Source organism: Sturnira hondurensis, unplaced genomic scaffold (genome assembly GCF_014824575.4).
Source record: "Sturnira hondurensis isolate 20B ecotype Veracruz unplaced genomic scaffold, ASM1482457v3 Scaffold0021756, whole genome shotgun sequence".
NCBI lineage: Eukaryota > Metazoa > Chordata > Mammalia > Chiroptera > Phyllostomidae > Sturnira > Sturnira hondurensis.
The window spans coordinates 1-21,124 of NW_028094387.1; the positions used below are offsets into that span (position 1 = coordinate 1).

The following is a 21,124-nucleotide window of genomic DNA, read 5'->3' on the forward strand; positions in this document are numbered from 1 at the left end:
ACCTTCACTTCCATGTTCAGCTCTAGGTTACTGCCCACCACCAGGGTCTTCAAGCTAGGTGTTGGGGTAGAGGGCAGGAGATGATTCTGTGACTAGGGCTAGAAATGGTCTGGGGCTAAAACACAGAGTGGGGAGGTGGGGAAACATGAGAGGTAGGGTGTCTGGTTTCTGAGCACAGGATAGAAGTGTTAGGGACAGCCAAGCAGGAGCTTTAGATTCCAGGAGGTAGGGCTGGGAGACCAGGGCAGGTCTACGGAGGTGGAAGCTCACCCCGAGAAACCAAAGGAGATGCCCAGGTCATCTTGGCAGATGTGGTCAGCTCCACAGTTCTTCTCAAAGGGGAGCTGAGAAGGAAGGCAAAGCAGGGTTTTCTCCAAGGTCTAGAGTCCATGCCTCCACTCCCTCCTGCAGAGCCCGACCCCAGGACTCACAGAGGCTGTGTAGTATCTGGGGACATCCATAGCCAGCATAGGCTGCAGGTCTCCAAAGGAAGAGATGGGGTTGCCCACCAGGGAGAAATTGAGACGCAAGGTGATGGGGGTCACTGAGTCTTCTACACAAGCCTTTGAAGAGACAGACATTGAAGAGAGCAGGTGGCTAAGGAAGGCAGAATCCTCACAATCACTAGCCGTGTCCTGTCTCCTCATCTGTAAAATGGGGTCACAATGACACCTACCTGTACTCGTTAAACACTTATCACTGATCCTGCCACGAGAACCTCTGCTGTGGTTGTCTTCTGCCTCAGCTCCCCTTTTCCCAGCCTCACACAGGCTCAATCCATTCAGGGTCTTCTCAAACTTCACCTGCTCCCAGAGGTCTCTGGACACCCCTCTCTTCTCCCCTTGGCTTTGCCGTTCTTCCCAGCATTCATCACTACCTGATGCCTCTTATCTAGAAGCTCGATTGTTTTTGCCATCTCTCCAACACTTCCCCTGGGCATGCACTGTTTTGTCGTCTGCTGTGTCCCTGGCACCCAGGACAGGGTCTCTCTCAAAGGAACAACTCGACAAAAGAATCCCAGCCCACTGCCCGGTAGTTCTCTGAAACAGCCATGCTCTTTCCTGAAATCCAGCTGTGTGGTTTCTGGCAGGTGCAGCCAACCCATCCATCACTTTATTCACTCACCTGCCAATCCACTCACTCAGTTGGCTAACAAATGTTAAGCCCCTCCTGCACACAAGGTGCCGTGTTGGTGCTGAGCCAGCAGCAGGACCAGAACATGCCTGTCCTTTCCCCGCCCAGCCCACTGCCAGCCTCAGAATCCCCTCCATCCCCAGGACTCCCAGACCCCCTCACCGGAAGGAGCAACTTCACATCCTCACAATGCTGTCCCAGCCCAAGAACTCTGACACGAGTGAGACTCCAACTGCTTGTCTCCTTGAAAATGGCACGGGGATTCAGACGGCCAGGGTCCAGGGTCAAGTCAAAGGTCACAGAGCTTTTGAGGTCACCTACAGGGGAAAGTAGGGGATGGGGAGGGCCGAGAGAACCAGGAACTGCCCAGGTGGGCAGAAGGGCATGGCAGGAGACAGGAGTCCTGAGCTGGTGGACACCAGGGATCAGGTTGTCCTGAGCCAGAGAGGAGAACTCACCCAGCCGGGTCTTGGGACTTTCATACACATGAAGGCAGACATTGGCATCACCCAGTTCCTGGACAGAGGATGTGTGCTCCTGACACTCATACACAGACCTGGCAATCTCTGCAGGTGTTATGTAGATGTTCATCCACACCCTCAGCACAGGTCTGGTCCTGTGGGCAGAATGAAGAGCTGAGGACAAGCCCTTGGTCTCTCAGGAGGGCAACCTTGGATGGGAGTGTGGAGTCTGGTGTCCTAGGTAGAGCTCGGGACCATCTGGAGAGTGTCCGGGCAAGGGGGTTCTCACCTGAGCAGCAGTGCACGCCCCTGGGCCCCCACGGCCAGGTCCACAAGTCCGTCCAGGGTGAGATCTTGACCGCCACTCAGCGACTGTCCAAAATGCTGGAGTCTGGGGGAGAACTGGGACCCCGTGATCCTCTGGACAGAGAGGGAAAGGCAAGCCAGTTTGCGGGGGGTGAGAGGGAGAGGTTGGAAGTCAGCAACAAGAGGAATAATGGGGAAGTAGGAATGTGGGAGACCAAAGGGGTGAGTAGTGAAACGAGATCACCAAGAAAAGTGCCTGAAAAAGAGGAGGTGGGGTGGGGCAATGAGGATGAGAGAAAAAGAAAGATTCCTAAGACACAGGAGAAGCCGTGGAGGTGGAAAGACTGGCCTGGTGACCTGAATTTCATTTGCTCATTCATCTAGTGTCAGGTTCCAATTCTGGTTCTTCCATTACAAGCCATGAGTGAGGCCTTGAGCCTGGGATTCAGTCTTTCTGGGCCTCATTTTCCTCACCTTTCACACGAGGATAATAATACCTCAGGGTTCAGTTGTTAGTAGCAAATGAATGAATTCCTATAGTTCTTAGAACAGCACCTGCGATGTGCTCACAGTTAAGTACTGATGACAAGGAGTATCAGGACAGAAAGGGACCTCAGAGCCCATCCAGTCCCACCTTCCTCTTCTCAGACAATGCCAAGGCCAGGCAGCCTTTAAAGGGCCAAGTCCAGACCTGAAACCTGATCCTCCAACCCCATGCCCAAGGCCCCTTTTTGCTCCCTGTGTCTTTAGAGCACAAGGAGGGATCAATTGGGATGGGGTGGCTACTCCCACAAACAGACTCTGGGCTCCAGGCCCCTGCCTCCCCTCTGGGTCCCTTTTATTTCCATCGCTCTTGTGATGAGCAGTCCTCCCTCGGAGGGCGTGCCCTGTAAGTCTTTGGGCATTGTTGGGACTGGCAGGCATTAAGAGCAGTAATAATGAAATAAAACAGAAAGTTATCAATGCCCAAGGGAGTATAGAGAGAAAAAGGGGGTATAGAAACAGCACAGACACAGTCAANTAGATGTTCACCCACACCCTCAGCACAGGTCTGGTCCTGTGGGCAGAATGAAGAGCTGAGGACAAGCCCTTGGTCTCTCAGGAGGGCAACCTGGGATGGGAGTGTGGAGTCTGGTGTCCTAGGTAGAGCTGGGGACCACCTGGAGAGTGTCCGGGCAAGGGGGTTCTTACCTGAGCAGCAGTGCACGCCCCTGGGCCCCCACGGCCAGGTCCACAAGTCCGTCCAGGGTGAGATCTTGACTGCCACTCAGCGACTGTCCAAAATGCTGGAGTCTGGGGGAGAACTGGGACCCCGTGATCCTCTGGACAGAGAGGGAAAGGCAAGCCAGTTTGCGGGGGGTGAGAGGGAGAGGTTGGAAGTCAGCAACAAGAGGAATAATGGGGAAGTAGGAATGTGGGAGACCAAAGGGGTGAGTAGTGAAACGAGATCACCAAGAAAAGTGCCTGAAAAAGAGGAGGTGGGGTGGGGCAATGAGGATGAGAGAAAAAGAAAGATTCCTAAGACACAGGAGAAGCCTTGGAGGTGGAAAGACTGGCCTGGTGACCTGAATTTCATTTGCTCATTCATCTAGTGTCAGGTTCCAATTCTGGTTCTTCCACTTACAAGCCATAAGTGAGGCCTTGAGCCTGGGATTCAGTCTTTCTGGGCCTCATTTTCCTCACCTTTCACACGAGGATAATAATACCTCAGGGTTCAGTTGTTAGTAGCAAATGAATGAATTCCTATAGTTCTTAGAACAGCACCTGCGATGTGCTCACAGTTTACTGATGACAAGGAGTATCAGGGCAGAAAGGGACCTCAGAGCCCATCCAGTCCCACCTTCCTCTTCTCAGACAATGCCAAGGCCAGGCAGCCTTTAAAGGGCCAAGTCCAGACCTGAAACCTGATCCTCCAACCCCATGCCCAAGGCCCCTTTTTGCTCCCTGTGTCTTTAGAGCACAAGGAGGGATCAATTGGGATGGGGTGGCTACTCCCACAAACAGACTCTGGGCTCCAGGCCCCTGCCTCCCCTCTGGGTCCCTTTTATTTCCATCGCTCTTGTGATGAGCAGTCCTCCCTCGGAGGGCGTGCCCTGTAAGTCTTTGGGCATTGTTGGGACTGGCAGGCATTAAGAGCAGTAATAATGAAATAAAACAGAAAGTTATCAATGCCCAAGGGAGTATAGAGAGGAAAAGGGGGTATAGAAACAGCACAGACACAGTCAAATGGCTTTGCCCTCAGGAAAACTAATTTCCCCAGCATATCCTCACGTTGGTGCCCGGGAGCCTGGGGAACAAGGCAAGACTCTCCCAGTCAAGTGTGCGGTGTCATACGGCTTGTAGTGCAGAAGGAAAACCATGACTGGCCATGGATCTGGAAAGGCCTCCTCTTGGAATCAGGACCCGTGGGTATGTACAACCCAGGAGCTAATAGCAATCAAGGGTCTACAGAGATGTGCCTCTTAGCCGGTGCAGCAGGGGGAATTAAAGAAGTCGCTGTGCACTGAACGCAGTTTTGTGGCAACTGTCGGATTCTCTTTGTTGATGCTGAACAAAGCCTTTTGCCCTCTTCCTAGAGTTCCAAGTTCTTGAAAACCTCATTCACGTGTGAAACGGTATTAGCAGCAATTGATTATGATGTAACACCTATTATGGCCAGGCACATATGCATATATATATGTGCTATGTGTGTGTTATATGTACATTTATGTACTAACTCATTTAATCCTCCCAGCAGCAACCCAATAAGGTTTATTATCACCACCATTGTACAGGTGCGGAAACAGCACAGACAGCTGAGTAACGACCAAGATCACAGAGCTGGGAAGAGACAGAACTTCAGGGATCTCCTGTGCCTGTTTTTCTAACAACTTTCTGAGATATAATCCACATACTGTACGATTTACTCATTCGAAGTATACGCCTCACTGTTGTTCAGGATTTCACAGAGTTGTGCAGCCATGGACAAAGCAATCTGAGAACATTTCCGCCACCCCCAAAAAGGAACCTTCTTCTCTTTAGCGGTCACGCCTTTGCCCGTCCTTGCCCTCCACCCCCACCCTCTGACAACCACTGATCTACTCCCCGTCTCTATGGATTGGCCTCGCCTGCAGGTCTAGTATAAGTGGAGTCTTACCATTAGTGGTCTGCATGCCTGGCTTCTTTCACTCAGCATAATGTTTTCAAGTTTGATCTGTGTTGTAGCATGTGTCAGTTCCTCATTTCTTTTTATGTTGGAGAATATTCCATTGTGTGGCTGTACCCCATTTTATCTCTCTGTTCATTAGTAGATGGATAGTTGTGTTGTGTTTCCACCTTTTGGTGATTACGAATAGCGCTATTAGGACATTCCGTGTGCAACCTTTTGAGTGAGCCTATGTTTTCACTTCCCTTGGGTGGAATCGCTGGGTCATACAGTAACTCCAACGTTTAACCTTTAGAGGACTGTTTTCCAAAGCAGCTGTGCCATTTCACCTTCCCACTAGCGGTATGCGAGGGCTCCAAATGCTCCACATCTCCACCTTGTTATTATCTGTCTTTGGTACTCTAGCCATCCTAGTGGGTGTGAAGCGGCATCTCACCGTGGATTCAATTTGCTGAAGACTGATGACTTATGATGTTCCACATCTTTTCATGTGCATATTGGTCCTTTGTAGATCAGCTTTGGAGAAATGTCTACTCAGATCCTTTGTGTTTGAACTGGGGCCTCCTTGACTTCTGCCAAGGGAAGCAGCCCTCTCTTCTCAGGGAACCCTGCCCCACTGGGTGAAGGCTCCTGCCTAGATGGGCATTTGGCAGGGTTACCGATGGCAGCAGGGAATGGAGTCATGCAGCACCCCGGGAGATGCACGGGTGAGTGGACAGGCAGGCTGAGCAACCAGACCTAAACTGATAGGCAACAGGGAGCCACCAAGAGTCTGGGCCGGTGGGTTAGAAGTCAGAAGACTGGAGCCTCTCATCACCATTCCTGACCCACTTCAAACTTTGGACAAGTCAAGGCACTTATCTTCTCTAGGCCCCAGGTTTCATCTCTCAAATGTGTTTGCTAATGCCTGGCCTTTGTACCTTGTAAAGCTGCTGGGGAATTAAAAGCCCTGGGTGGAGAACCTACTCAAGTATCAAGTCTCTATACAAAGCAGAAAATGTACCAGTCAGTACTTCCATTTCTAGAACCCCATAGATTTTGTTTGCTGCCTCTAAGATGGCCAGTGGTGGGCAAAGGAGGTAAGCTGTGATAACAGAGAATTTTCTAGGTGGCAGTGTGGAAGAGCAGGAGAAGCAAGGAGAAGGTGGTGGTAGTGATGGGATCTGCCACAGGGCCTCACCTGGCTGTGGGAGGGGCTGATGCCCAGTCCTGAGGTCCCATGAAACAGGTAGACAGCACCCTGGTTCTCCTGTTCTCCCGGGGCCCCGATGGCCACGTCCATCAGCCTGTCCCCATTCACGTCCCCCAGCACGGTCAGGGCTGTCCCGAAGCGCCCCCAGGGGTGGCCCTGCTCCCCATGGAGAATGACCTCACACTGCCACCTAGCTCTCTGCAGAACAGAACCAATGCAACCCCTCAACCTGGGCAACCCCTCCACCCCACACCCAGCCCCGCCCAGCCCAGGTCTGGTCATCAGCCACTCACCCCGTGGGGCAAGGGGCACACAGACACCTGGCCCCCCCGGGCCGGTTCATAATAATGGGGAGCCCCGATGAGGACCAGGTCGGAGGTGCCATCTCTGTCCACATCCACGGAGCACAGGGAGGCCCCAAAGTAGGAGCCAATCTGGAAGGCAGAGACTGAAGTCACCCTGTCTGCCCCCACCAGAGGGGCTCCCCTCTGGGCCAAGTTCCGCCTCTCCCCAGGCACAAGCCCCAAACCCCTTCATCTCCTCCCTCTCCACCCCTGGAGACCCTGCCTCCCTCACGTTCCTCCACGCCCAACCTGGGTCCCTGTGACTTCAGCCTTCGGCTTCCACTTCCCGGACACCTGGGTAAAGATGTCAACCTTCCCGGTGTGCTGATGGCGGGGGGGCCCCCAGGACCAAGCTCTGCACCCCCTTCCAAAGGGCCAGCTCGGTGGAGTAACCTGAGGGGACCGGACCTCAGCACAAAGGCTTGCACCGTCCTGTCCCCCGGGCTGCCCCTCCCAGGCAGCTCATGTCCCACCTGTCCTCACAACCAAAGCCTTTTCTCACCCAGGTAAGAGTCCCTCATGTCCACATTCTCCTGAGACATGTTGACGAATGTGGGGCTCGCATTTGGGGGGTACACAAAGGCACCTCCAGACCAGCTGAAGCTCCCCACGGCCCCCAGAACTGGTCCATCCTGTGGAGAAAGGATTCTGGGGCTGAGCAGGGGAAGCAAGAAGAGACAGCAATTCCAAAGCAATCCCTCCCGCTGACTCCACTCATTGTTTGGAATTATTTTTCTTCCCTAGCTCCCACAAGCTGCCTGTGTCCTTGCCTCCTTCCGTCTGTCAGCCCATCCCCACTGCCCCTGAGCCAGTGTGATCCATTGCCTCCCGCCCACTGCCTCCAACGCACCTACTGGCAAAGCAAGATGGCTCTTTCTCACCAAGCCCCTTAGGATGGCATCTAGGATCCATCCCAATCAAACACGTGTGGTTACCTTCTGTTCCCAAATACACAAGCCTGTGACCTGGACCCTTTTCTCCTCTTTCTGAGACTCAACTCCTCTCTCTGGAAGAATCAGTCCCAAGTCCCTCCTCTGTGGGGCTTCCGTGGTTCCCTTGGGACATGATAGGCATTTCCTACTCTTCAAAGACTGTTTACTTTACAAATTTTTGATTTTGGATAATTTAGAACATAAAAAGGAGTAGAGAGAAATAATTCACAACCAAACTTGTTTCATTTGTACATCCACCTCATTGCCTCTCCAAATTATTTTGAGGCAAATCCCTCTAGGTATTTTGGACACACCGCTACCATTGGAGAAGGCATGCTATATTGTCATGTCTTTGCATGGTCTGGCCTCTCCCACCTGTCATGGCCATCTCCTTCCATGCTGCCTTTAGCTCACTGTGCTCCAGCTACACTGGCCCTTCTAATTCACTATTGCAGTGACCTTATTCCTGCCTCAGAACATTTGCACTTGCTTTGTCCTGTACTTGGAGCAACCTCTCCCCAGACTTTTCTCAAGGCTGGCCCTTTGTCATCATTCAGCCTCAGTTATTACACCTCAGGCCTCCTCTGATCACCTCTCTTACTCTATCCCAACACTAGAGTCCCAGTCTGAAAGTCTTTTGTTTGTTGTTTTTTACCTCCTCCCACTAGATAAATGCTCCATTAGAGATGGAACCTCAGCTATTCTGCTCTCTATCTTGTTCCCAGCACCTACATACACTTCCTGAATATCTCACCCTGAATAGAGGGTTAGCTTCAAGACAGTGTCTGCTTTCTCCTTTACTTCTGGGTCCTAGCTACCTATCAATCAAGGGCCGGCCCAGGCTAGCACCTGAGACCTGTCTGTCAAGCACATGTTCCACCCACCGTTGTGAGTACTGAACTGAAGCCTTCTTGTGACATCTCATGCTGGAAAGAGCTACTTGTCCTTGATTGGGTTCCTGTGAGGAAACAGGTCACTTAGCGCCCCAGAAGCCGTGAGACCGCAAGGACTCAAAGCAGATGAGGGAGAATGTGGCTTGGAGCTTGGGTTCTAGGGGACATTTTGGGGGGAGTTGTGAATAGGGATGGACCTTCAGGACCACAGGGCACAGTTGGGTTGGGACAGCTTTAATTCCAAGACCGAAGCTTTTTCCTCATTTACCTTCAACTGCAAAGATTTTCTCCTGCAGCTGCTTCTGGATGCTGCCAAGTACTGCAAAGTTGTCCACTTTGAACACGTGGTCCTCCAAGGGCACTGAGCCAATCATGTTCAGCTCTTCCTTGGCAGTGGGCTCCTGGAAAGCATCACCCACCTGAGGCAGAGAGGGAGCTGGAGATGAGAAACCTACCAGCTTTGCTGCCTGGGTGATGTGCAGGCTGAGAGTGGGGGCGTCATGAGACAGAGCGCACCCCAATGGCATAGCGAATAATGCCAGCTTTCTCAGCCTGGGGGATGACATCACTGTATTCCAGAGGGTCTTTGTATTTCTGTCCATCTGTGATAACAATGAGGATCTTCTTGGCACTTTTGCGGGCTCCATTCTTACTATGAAATAGTTCTTTCCTGTCAGGGAAGAAAAGAATACGGCTCTACTGAGATGGGATTGATTCTGGAAATTGTTTGCAGCACTAGAAGCTCATCTGGAGATATTGGGGTCCTGGTACCCTCATATGGTCAGGCATATTAAGAAATTAATTCAGCCCTTTCTGAAAATCATACTGAGAATTATTAGTAAGACCGATAATAAAGATACTTCTAATGCTTGTTCCTAAAATTCCATCCACTATGCAACCTCATTCCCAGGAGGCAGTATGGTTCTGAGTAGGAGGTCTGGAGTGAGACACACTTTGAGCAAGTTACTTTATCTCTCTGAGCCTCTGCTTCTCTCTATGCAAGATAAGAATAGCAAGGATGCCATAGCTGGTCTCCAAAGATGGCCCTCAGTGAGCTTCACTCTATTTCCTTCCCATACTGAACCTGGCTTGTGACTTTCTCTAATCAGTAGCATGCAATGGAAGTGACACCATGCCAGTTATGAGCCTAAGAAGGCTTAGCAGCTTTTGCACTTTGGAGAGCCCTTGAATCACCATGAGACACGTCTAGCTACCCTGTCAGAGACCCCCCCATGGAGTGACCACATGCAGATTAGGGGCCCAGACAGCCCAGCTGAGCCCAGACTTCTAGACAATCCAGCCAGGGCAGGAACAAACCTGGCCAGCTGGGCCCTAGGATCAAGCAAATAATAATAAAAGTTGCTGTTTAAGCCACTAAATTTGGGAGTTGTTTGTTTGGCAACAACTGATAACTGAGACAGATAGTATTAGATTATTCTGAAGGTCAAATAAGGTCAAGCTTTTACAATAGTGAATGGCCTAGAGGTAAAGCATTAATTCTATGGTAGTTGTTACAAACTATTAAAAATGTAACTGTCTGCTCATGTAGCTTTACACACTTGGAATTTACACACACATGCCAAATGTAATACTGGAAACAACCTGAATGTCCAACATCAGGGAAGGTGTTTAGCAAATCATGACCTAGGTCCTTGGTGGGAAAGTGCACAGCCCTTTCAAAGGAAACAAGAAAAGCTGTAGAGGCATGTGGAAAAGATTTCTATACATGAAAAAGAGGCAGGATGAAAATAGTTTCTACCCTGACTAAGACTCTATAAAATATATCTGTATAAACACAAGGGTGGGAATGGCACTGCTGTGCAGGTGGGATTTCTTCATTCACGTGTTCTTACTTCTTTTGGTTGCTAAAATACCCTGGGGTGTTTGGCTAGAGGAACTGTTGTTCCCCATTGTTTCCTTAACGTTACTGAACACGTCTAACCCTAAGCCCCACTCCCACCCCCCAGTCAGTGGCGGGGAGGAGCTGAGTCCAGCCCTGCCATGGGCTTGGCTCTGGGGAGCAGGAGGCAGCTGTTCTGGGGGACAGGGAGCAGGACAGCACAGATGAAAACCGCACCACTAGAAGCAGCTCCAGAGTAGGAAGGGACACCACCACAAGCAAAGTCTAACTGGAGGGACAGAGGCTTTTCGCATGGTGGTCCTGTCCCAAGGGGCCCGTGCCCAAGGCAGAAGAGCCACCAGGAGTAAAGACGGTGCATTTGGCAGAGGGATCTCTTGCTCAGCGTATCTCCACAGCAGCACCCAGGACTGTGCAGGGAGGAAAGGGCCCCAGACACCCGGCCCCGCTCTTTCCCACAAGAACCACGTTCTCTTCTGTTCCAGCCTCGCCACCTAAGCCATTTTCTTCACAGGCCTCCTAGCACCCAGTGCTGTGTAGGCACAGGATAAGCATCCACTTAATGAAGAGGGCACGTATGGATGAGGAACGAAGGGAGGAAGGGTGGGAGTGGAGGCAAAGACACAAATAAGACACTTGGCAACAATTCCTGAGCCGCTGCCAGGGAGGCAAAGAGGAGCTGCACCACTCTCTGAATAAAACCCCAACCGTTCATCCAGCACTTTCTGGGCAGGAGCACCTCACACATGTTAGCCCGTTTAATCCTACAACCAAGTTGTGAGTTTATCCTCATTTGACAATTTACTGAGACAGAAAGAGTCAGTGACTCCCAGGGTTGCCCAGACAGTAAGTGGGGAGCCAGCATGGGACACAGATGTGCCTGAAGCACAGCCCATGAGCTGGCTGCCCCAGGTGCGCTCTGGATCCAGCTAGTTTAAGGTCAGGCAAAGGGGAAAAACTGGGCAGAGGAGTCCTGTCCTCTGTATCAGGGGGAATGCAGTAAGTGAAGAGGACAGAAGCACTCCAGGGAGGACTCTGCCTGCAGCCCCCTCACTTCCCTTTGGTTCCCCTTTCCCCAGGGCCTCCCTCAGGCTGGAAGAAGGGCTATGCAGTCCCAGTATGAGGAGGCGGTGTGGCAGGGCCCCACAGGCAGGAGGTGGAGAGCTTACACCACGGTCAGGATGCCTGTGGCTGTAAATGTCAGTCCTTTCAGTTGAACGATGGGATCTACCAGGTTCTGAAGGTTCAGGCTGTTCTGGAATTTGGTGAAGGTGAAGTGGATCTCCCGGAGGTTCGAGTACTGCATCAGCGAGAACTGCAGAGGCCAAGAGGAGGGCCCTGGGCTCAGGATGGTCATTTCTGTGTTTAACAAGCTTTTTATTGGGGAATAATTTGGGGTCTACAAACCATGGCCCATGTGTTTTTGAGGCCCAGCAAATATACACTAAAACCCAGAAGAAAAGAAAATGACCCAAAGGGAAAACTAGAAAATCAAAATCGAACAATGCTTCTTTCATTAGAGAGCAAGAATAACCTTGCCAACCATGATACTTGTTAAACTTAAATTTTAAAAAAATTGTAACAATGAAATCAATTTGTAGGCTACATTTCCTCATGTCTTAAGAATTTGTACAAATATATACACGAATCACTGGGAAATAAAATAATAAGATGAGGAAGTCATGAATTATATGGAAAACATAGTAAAGAATCATCAATTACTTGGCCAAGTTACCTTCGGTCAAATTTCACAGCAAAACCATTTTACTGTTTTTTTTTCCAAGGCTTTTAAACAGCAAATACATCATGTGAGAAACTATAAAATGCAATGGGGAGACACCCACAGGTCAGGGCCCCAATGGCCCTGAGCTGGGACCCTACCTTGACCCTGGACCCTAGCCTCAGCTGGCACTGAGCCAGCTAGCCCCAGCAATGCTGTGCCCCCCGCCCAGGTTGCCTTTGCCAGAAGCAGACCCTTCCCCACTCTACTCCCCTAGCCTAGGGGGACCCAGTCTTCACCAGGGTGTTGGTGCCCTCAAACTGGCCCATCACAGCTCTGACAAAGTCTTTCATCCGCTCGAAGTCACTGTGGCCAATGCTGCCAGAGCCATCAATCAGGAAGACAATGTCCATCTCTTGAACTGGACACTCTGCAGAGAGGGAGGGAAAAATCGGAGATGCATGTGTGAATCTCAGTCATCTCCTGCAACCCAGAAAGCCTTCCCACTCCACAGAGTCAGGGAGCTGTTCTCACCATAAGGGTCAATTCCCACCCTGTTTCCCACCCTCTCCACAGAGGAGACCCAAATCTGTTTTCCCAGCCCCTTCTCCCCTCAGTGGAGTCCTTGGTTCTCCCCTCTTCCCACAAGGCCCAAAGTGGGGAAGGAGGAAGTACAGGACAGGGGCCAAGTGGGTTCCTCAATCATTTAGCCAACAAGCATTCATTGAAGACACACTCTCAGTATGTCACAGAGCACAGGAGAAGGCAATTCAGCAGAGTGTGCACTCTGAAGCCAGCATTCCTACGCTCCAGTCAGCTCCATGACCTACTAGGGGTGGATTCAAGCAAATTACGTAACTTCACTGGGCTTCAGTTTTCCCCATCTGCAAAATAGGGATAATAATAATGCCTATCTTGTGGGGTTACTGCAAGGATAAAAAGCATTATATGTACACAAACACAAAGTGTCTAAGATAGGGGTAGCTGTTATCACCATCAGCACCATGTGCCAGGCATTGTTCTAGGCCAAGGAAGGCCACACTTGCAAGGGATGCTGGGTGTGCCACCAATACCTGATCCCTATCAGGACAGACGTGCTTTTCCAGCCGTAGGGAACCAGCTGTCCATGGCGCCTGGCTGAGTCTCTCCCAGGAAACACCCCCATCATAAAGGGAGCTAGCTGCCTTGTCCACAGTTGCAATCTCCAGCTCCTCGGGGCAACCTGCGTCCAGCTGCACTCCACTCCTTGCTCCAAGCTCCAGGCTGAGGCCCCTGGTCTCAGGGGCCACCCTGATGCAGTCCACCCTCGCCCCCTGCCCAGGCCTGCTTTCCTCACACTCTNAGGACAGACGTGCTTTTCCAGCCGTAGGGAACCAGCTGTCCATGGTGCCTGGCTGAGTCTCTCCCAGGAAACACCCCCATCATAAAGGGAGCTAGCTGCCTTGTCCACAGTTGCAATCTCCTGCTCCTAGGGGCAACCTGCGTCCAGCTGCACTCCACTCCTTGCTCCAAGCTCCAGGCTGAGGCCCCTGGTCTCAGGGGCCACCCTGATGCAGTCCACCCTCGCCCCCTGCCCAGGCCTGCTTTCCTCACACTCTCACAGGAAGTGTGACAGGAGACCGTAGCTTTAAAAACGGACATCGTCCTCGCTTTTGTGGAGTCCACACTGGCATGGAAAGCCCTGCCATAAGCACAAACAAATAAGACATTCCTGATTGTTCCCACACTCGCGTGGTTGCTTGGGGACTGTCGGCAAGACCCAGTGGTTATCTGCAGCAGGACCCCACATCCTGTGCTGCTCCCAGGTGCTGGGGGATCAGGACCACAGCACTGAGGCTGAGGCAGAGCTGTGGCAGCTCCTCCCCCAAAGCGCCCATTCAGCAAGCTGGTGCTAAGAAAAAAAGAAGATCACTTCCCCCTCTACTTCCTTCAGGACTAGGAAATCCAGCCACCCAAATGGCAGGCTCAGAAGCACCCCCTTCTCACCATCATTCTCCTACCGCTAGGTAGCTGGTGTTCCCCATCACCGTATCCTGCACTTTTGCCCACTTTTCTAGGTACATCATGAAACCATCCCTCGCACCCTCTTTCAGGCCAAGCAAGCAAGCTCTTTCACGAAGCCACTTTGGTTTCTTGCTCCTTTCCTCATACCCACTGGGCTTCCAACAGTAGACTGTTGTTGAGTGTCATCCGCAAAAGGACTGAACCAGTCAGGTGCAGAAGGCTGAAACTCTGACCTTCTCTACTTCCTAACAGCGAGAAGTCACCTCTCTGACCCGGTTTCCTCATCTGGGTATGGGGATCCTCTTGCCCACCACCCAGGACCGTGTGAGCATGCAGCAAGGTCAGGCACCCGCACTGCCTGGCACACCATTCCTCTCGCTTCTAGGCAAACCTGCTTCTCCTACACCAGGTTTGTGTGCCTGTGTCCCATTTTCATCAGGCACCCACCTCACGAGCCCCAGAGATTCACCTCCTAGTGTTTAAGCTCCACATCCCTTCCTGGGCTACGCAGACACCCCAGGCAGAACACAGTGCTCCCAGAGTCCTGAACCCCCTCCCCCACTCTCTGTTCCCTCTGTAGACTCTACTCTCACAGTGTGGCCTGGGGCACCTGCCCACGACGCCTGGCATCAGCCATGTTCTCAGTCAGCACCTGGAGTGGTCCTGGTCCTCACCCAGGGTCCGTTATCCCCTCCGATGCTACAGAGGAGGCAGTTTATATCTCCCTCCTAGTTTATGTTGTCCTCACCTAGATGAGTCATAATGGCTATCACATACCCTGTGCAAGGCAGGGATCTGAGCACTTCATATACATTAACTCTTCTAATCCTCACAAGCACCTTGATTATTTAACATCACTTTACTAATGAGGAAACTAAGACCCAGGGAACGAAGCCACTTGCCCAAGGACACAGAAGACGAACTTAGGTGGAGAGATGCCTCTGCAGTGCGTCCAGGCACCACTCTTTGGAACACGCCAGTGCTGGCAAAACTGCAGCACACTTCCTACAGCCCTGCTATTTGCTGCCCTTAAAAGAGAAAGAGTTTGTTAGGGGACTCCTGGCAGTTCGGCAGGCTGAGGCCACTGGGAAGGCTGCTTCAGTTAAAGAAGCAGAGACCCAGGCCCCATGCTCTGCTCACTTCTCGGTGCCAGCGTGTGCCCCCACAGAATGGCTATCTCTGAGAGACTTACCTGGTTGGACAGGGGGGACTCTCTGGATAATCTGCAGCTGGGAGCCCAACAGGAGGCAGGAACCTTCTACATATATGTTCTCCCCACAGGCTCTTTGCATGGTCGGGCCACAGGCCTGGGTGCAGAGGTCTGTATAGGCAAGGGGCCCCCCAGAACACTGCCCCTCCTCTCCCCCAACCCCAGCCTCCTCTGGCCCCAGACCCTCTTGTCCCTCCTGTGGACCAGGGAACTCACCAGCAGCCAGGAGCGGTTGATGGAGGTCGCTAGGGACAGGCCCAGGGACATGTTCACAGCCTGTAGTGGAGCTGAGAGGGAAGGTGCACGTGGTCACATTCACAGGCACACTCTCACTTGAGGGGATGATCTTGGCTGGAAGCTGAGGAGTGGGGTACTCGGGTGTAGGAGAGTTGAGGGCCCCAATTCCTGGGTCAAATCACTCACTGTGCAGTGAAACGGGCTGACATAGGCCGGAGGCAGCATCACAGCTGTACAACCCTCCCGTTTGGTTGACTACCACCATCTCCAGGGGGGCTCCCACCACGAGTCTGGAAGCACAACGTGACAGACAGTTGCAGGTGGGCTGGGGGCACAGGGCTATCTGGGGTGTGAAGAAGTGAAACTCTGCTCTTGGCATCTGGCAATTGTGAGGCTATTCAGAAACCAGGGCTTGAGTTTAACTCACAAATGCTAAGGACCACACTGCTTCGTGTGTGTGTGTGGGGGGGGTGGTGGTGAATATATATGTATTTATGCACACATTTGTTTAAACATTCACCAAAAATTATGCAAAACAGAATTATGCAAAATTATGACAACTTCCTTGTTTCGGGGGAAACCACCATTCTTAAGACACCCAAGAAACAGGTCACTTCAAGTTAAATAGAAAAATTTTCTGATGTAGTAAACTTTCAAAACAAATAGATGAAATAGATGACCCTGTAATTAATTAGATAAAAATATAATATAAACATTTAAATTGGACTATTTAAAACAGCTATACCAGAATCAACATCTACACATACAGTCATATAAACGCAATAGTTTATTTGCAAAACTCCTTGAGAGAGAATTTTTAAGTTTTGGAAGAAGATTTACCACTACCAACAACCTCCCCAACTTAGGTGAGAAAATTAGACAAATACTGGTGTGTTTTAATTAATTAACCAAGTAGGGCTCAGTTAAATTGGTATTTAAAGTCCCTTCTACAGAGTCATTCATCTATTGAAAGTTGAAACCCCTGTGTGTCTAAGATTGCTGATGAAAACAAAAACAGATGTAGCCGTTTGGGACCTTCTGGTATAAGTGCAATTCAGCAGAAACCAGGAAAAACAATAACCTTGTAACAATCAGAATGTCAACTAGTATATATTATTTACTTTATTATAAGTACTGGTGAACAGTGTCTAATCAATAGTTTCATATTCATTCTTTAAGACAGAGGGCCTGATCAAAAATTGATGGTGATGGAAGTGGGACAATGGCTATCCTCAGATTCATAGGGTGTTGAGTTTATCAGGAGGGGCACAGGGATTCCCAGGGGGACTTAGCGGTGGGGTGGGGTGGGCTGGAGATGTTCTTCATCTTGATCTAGGTGACAGTTACCTGGGAATACACATATGCAAAAGTCACTGAATTGGACCATAGATTTTTACTTTTCAGTCTATGTGTTATCTTTCAAAGCAACCAACCCCCGCCCCCCCAAAACAAAACTCTGGTGCCTGGCACTTGCTTTTTTGTCTCCAGTCTGCCAGCTGGGTGAGGAAGGGGGAGGGATGGGTGTTTAGAACTCACTGACTTCTCTACATCCCTTCTTAGCCAATTGAATCTGCCTGTGCTCTTGGGTTCGTTGCCAATGCCACCTCTTCTGTGGAGCCTTCCTGGAATTCCTTCCTGGATGTGATCTCTCCCTTCATCTTCTCACTGTGAAGAGACCCTAAGGTCCAGATTGGGACTACGCTTCGATATAATCACCAAGTGTCCAGACTTTGGTTATGCCTGCACTAAGTTGTGACTTCAGCTCACACCCCAGCTCATGCCAGGGCCAAGGTCAGCAGCAGTCCCTAGGGGAGGGTGGTGAAGCAGGCAGCTGAGAACCTTTACCCCAGAGGCTGTGGGAGGCTGGGCCACTCGTAAGCCAGGGCCCCAGAGCTCCCAGTGCGTCTCTACTGTCCTGTAGGTCTTTAATTACAAATGCAAAGATGAAATTATTAATTATTTTAAGAGGGAGACAGCAAAACAGTATTTCAAGTGCAGGGACTCAAGTGCAGAGGCAATTGCACTGGGCGTGTGCCAAGAAGCCAGCCTTGGAGGGCAGATTTGAGGTCCCTCTTCCAGGGTCATATCTTGTCCAGAGTTTGTGGCCCATCCTGGAGTTGTAAATAGTTAGTAGTGGTGTCAGGGGCCTTAGGAGAATAGGCTTCTCACCTACGCTGCTCTTCCCCCAGGACTCCTCCTAGGCTGCTGCATACAGCCACCTGCCTGTAGGATGAGGGTGAGAAAGAGGGGAGAGAGGGTGGGGCCTACCTAGATCTGCCGAACTGGGCCACGGTCTGTCCAAAGCCAGCTGCACCCTCTTGGAAGACCACAGGCTCTTCCACATCCAAGTTGAATCCACAATAAGAAGCCAGAACTGAGGAATATGGGGAGGTAGGGTGGAAAGGACAGTCAGAAACCCCACTCTTCTGGACCCCTGACTTCTTCTTGAGATCTCGATGCCACCCTACTATGGCTTAGTTTCCCCTCTGCCCATCTTCTTTGTTTCCTGCTTTGCCAGCTATGTGGTTCCTGTCCCTCTCAATCCCTCAAAAATAATCAGAGACAAAGCAAGAAGTAACAACCCAGAAAAATGTCCCTTCAGGGACAATTTGAAGGATATCCATAATCTGAAATCAGGTCCATCACCTCTCGGTATGTCAGATCAGGAATGTCTTTTAAAGATAAAGTGACCACGCAGTTTACCATCTAAATGGAGACCTTCTGAAAGTAAAGGGGACGCCATTAATAATTTTACCACGGAGTCTGGAACTGCCTCAGGCAAAGCAGGGCACACGGTCACTGCGTTTAAGTACTGCCCTGCTTTGTCTTTTCATCATACAGAGATCCCTAAGGTGGAGATAGGAGAAAACACCTGGAATTTTGTGATTCATTATTTGAAGTTACATGTTTTCCATGTCCCTCTCAGAGTCTGGTGCAGTGCCTGGCCCTTGGCAGGTGACTTAGTACTACTTGTTGATTGACTCACAGCTGACCAGCCGCCAGCACAGCCAGGGCTCCGCCCTCTCTCCTGATTCTTAACTGATCCCCAGCTCTTCCCTGGCCACTGGGCTTTAAAGCCTCGGGGGAAAACCCCCTACATTTTGAGGGCTTTTTCTTACTGTCCCACTCCCAAGCAATCACCTTTCCTGCCCATTCCTCCCAGAATTTTGAGTTCTCTCTGGATGGAGAGACTCTAATCCCAAGATGAGGGAAGCTCTGCAGAAGGCTAAGCAGGAGGCTGGGCAGTGACAAGGAGGGTCCAGATGCCTGAACCCCAGGGCTCTGGGACCCTCCTATGGCCACATGCGAGGGAGCTTCGCATCCTATGTCCTTCCTCTCAGAGAACGACTCTGCTTCTGAGTCTGGAAGCAGCCCCTTGATAGCAGGATACCAAGGGTCTCCATCTCAAGTGCCTCAGGGCCAGGCAGGTGATGTCAGTGAGTCAAGTAGGTGGGTGTAAGCACCAAAGAATGTCAGGCACTTAGACATTGTGACCCTTTTGAAGGGGACAGCCATCACCAGACTGCCAGAGCTGCCCAACGCTCCCACGCCTTAAGAGAAGCTAAAAATCTGGATTTTTGTATGAAATCTGATTTATAAGTCATGTGAAAACCACACAACTGGTTTTTAAATGACACATGGATATGGTTTTGACAGTTTTTAGCTTCCAAAGTGTTGTCTTGGCAGCAGTGGGACAGCCCACCTGGAATCAGGACTTGGGGGAAATGCAGAACCAAGGAGGTGATACGCAACCTTCTCCCCTTGCTGGTGGTTTCTGTGGCCTTCCCCTCTGTGTGACACGAGGCTGACTCCTCTTGCCCACATAGCACACACATGAGGGCCCCACAGGAGAGAGAAAGGAATACCTTGCAGAATGTGGATAGGCAGCCCATTCTCTAACCAAGAACAACCCACCAACCCATCTTCCCTTGCCTTTGCTCAGGTCATGGCACTCCCCAGATTCCAAGCCATTTCTCCTTCTACACCAGATCATGGACAGTAGGTGGCTCCCCTGCCTTCAGCTCCTTTTGAGAGCAGTATGAGCTGACCACCTGCCTTACCCACCCCCCACGCAAGGCTTCTCCCAGCGCCGAGGGCCCCCACTCACCACTCAGGAAGAGCATAATTCCAAAGGCCATCACAGAGCAGTGCGCTGAAGGAGGAGTGCAGGGCTGAGCAACTGTGTGCTGAAGGGTGCTTGGTGTCTTGGGCAAGAATTAAAATAATTACTCAGGGCCTTGAAGTGAGAGGAGGAAGAGCACATTGAGGAAGTCCTTGGTTAAGCACAGAACAGAGGCAGAGGCAAAAACCCACTCTTGAACAAAATCCCCCATACTCTCCTACCACCACTACCTCCAGGTCTCTGGTTTCATTCTCCAGGGCCTGGCTGTCCCAAAAGATCACCCTTCCCAGCCCTTGAAACCCAGTTGGTACCCAGGGGATAGCTCTCTGGTAGGTCCCCGGCAGCCTCAGAAACCAGGTGGCATATGAATGAAGTGGTGGAACGGATGAAGCCCTAACACACGATGTGAGCCTAAAGAGCAGCAGAAACACCCCTCAGGCAGTGCGGTTACGGGGCAAGGGGAGGAGGGATACAAGAGAGGGTGTTGTTTAAAAAAGCAGACTCCATTAAGAGGAGAATGAATAACCAACATGGTAAATTCATACAATTGACTTACTAGGGAGCAAGAAGTAACAATGTGTGTAACAACAGGGATTAATCTCAACATTATCATAAATGAAAGAAGCCAGGCACCAGAATGCATGGGGATGAGTCCTTTCATGTGAACAGGTGAAACTAATCTATGAAGGTACAAATCAGAAGAGTAATCGTGTCTCTGGGGTGGGAGGAAACTTCTAACATTTTTCCAATTTAACATATAGCACTGAACATTTTAACATTTGTTAGATCAGGGAGGGGTAGATAAATAGGTGGTTGCTATTTCTTCTCTGTAATTTTCCATATGATTTCAGTATTACACAATTAAGCATAAATAAGTGTTTTGTAAAACATGAAAAAAAGGTTTGATATAGAAAAGCCTAGGAGTGGATTTAGAAGGTTAAAACAGATGACAAAACCCCTCACGATGGCATATTATTTTAAGTATTATATATATGAGTTATTTCTAACAGTTAAAATGTAGATTAAACATCAATTGTAGACAACACGAAATAGTTTTCCAAATAAAAATTTTAGCTCAGTGTACTTGAGCTGATATTTAATGGACAGAAGAAATCAGTTAGGTGCCGGGAAGGACCTTGACGGTGCCCTTGCAGGGAGTGGGCCGAAGACATCAGCTGCTGGTTCGAGGCTGAGTTCCGGCCTCCTGCAAAGACGGTTGTTGAGAAAACTACAGGCCCCAATCCCATGGGCCAAAAGCCTGTGATACCAAACTTAGAGTTAATCCTGGTTTAATTGCAGTTTCAACCTCTCCCAGATACATATTCTTAATGAACCAGTCTGGAATTTTCTGGTTAAGCACCAGTAAGGTGACGTGCCACTTGGGCCTTTTCCATCCCTCCAGAAGGAAGAAGAGGCCGTCTTCCCCCTCGCCTTCCCTTACACTCTCAAAAGAAGTCCTAGTCTAAAAATAATACTTTCTTTTCTTTTGCTGTGAACTCCCCTGCCTCACCCTTCTTCCTATAAAAAAAACTTTGCGTTTTGCACAACTGCTCCAAACATCCTTC

At 50.4% G+C, this 21,124-nt stretch overlaps 1 protein-coding gene across 1 annotated transcript; it reads right to left on the minus strand.

Moving 5' to 3' along the window:
- Positions 1-3: 3 nt before the first annotated feature.
- Positions 4-19,889, minus strand: LOC118978281 (integrin alpha-D-like; the record flags this gene model as incomplete). The annotated part of the gene is given in 22 exon segments (XM_037033649.1): positions 4-54; positions 271-344; positions 432-563; positions 1,297-1,451; positions 1,593-1,750; positions 3,093-3,223; positions 6,227-6,436; positions 6,532-6,672; positions 6,832-6,918; positions 6,920-6,975; positions 7,085-7,214; positions 8,399-8,472; positions 8,676-8,826; positions 8,924-9,077; positions 11,435-11,580; positions 12,285-12,415; positions 15,182-15,296; positions 15,416-15,486; positions 15,623-15,726; positions 17,705-17,810; positions 19,545-19,641; positions 19,871-19,889. Coding segments are annotated over 21 exon segments (2,408 nt in total), but the record flags the coding sequence as incomplete, so codon positions are not given.
- Between the last annotated feature and the right edge of the window lie 1,235 nt (positions 19,890-21,124).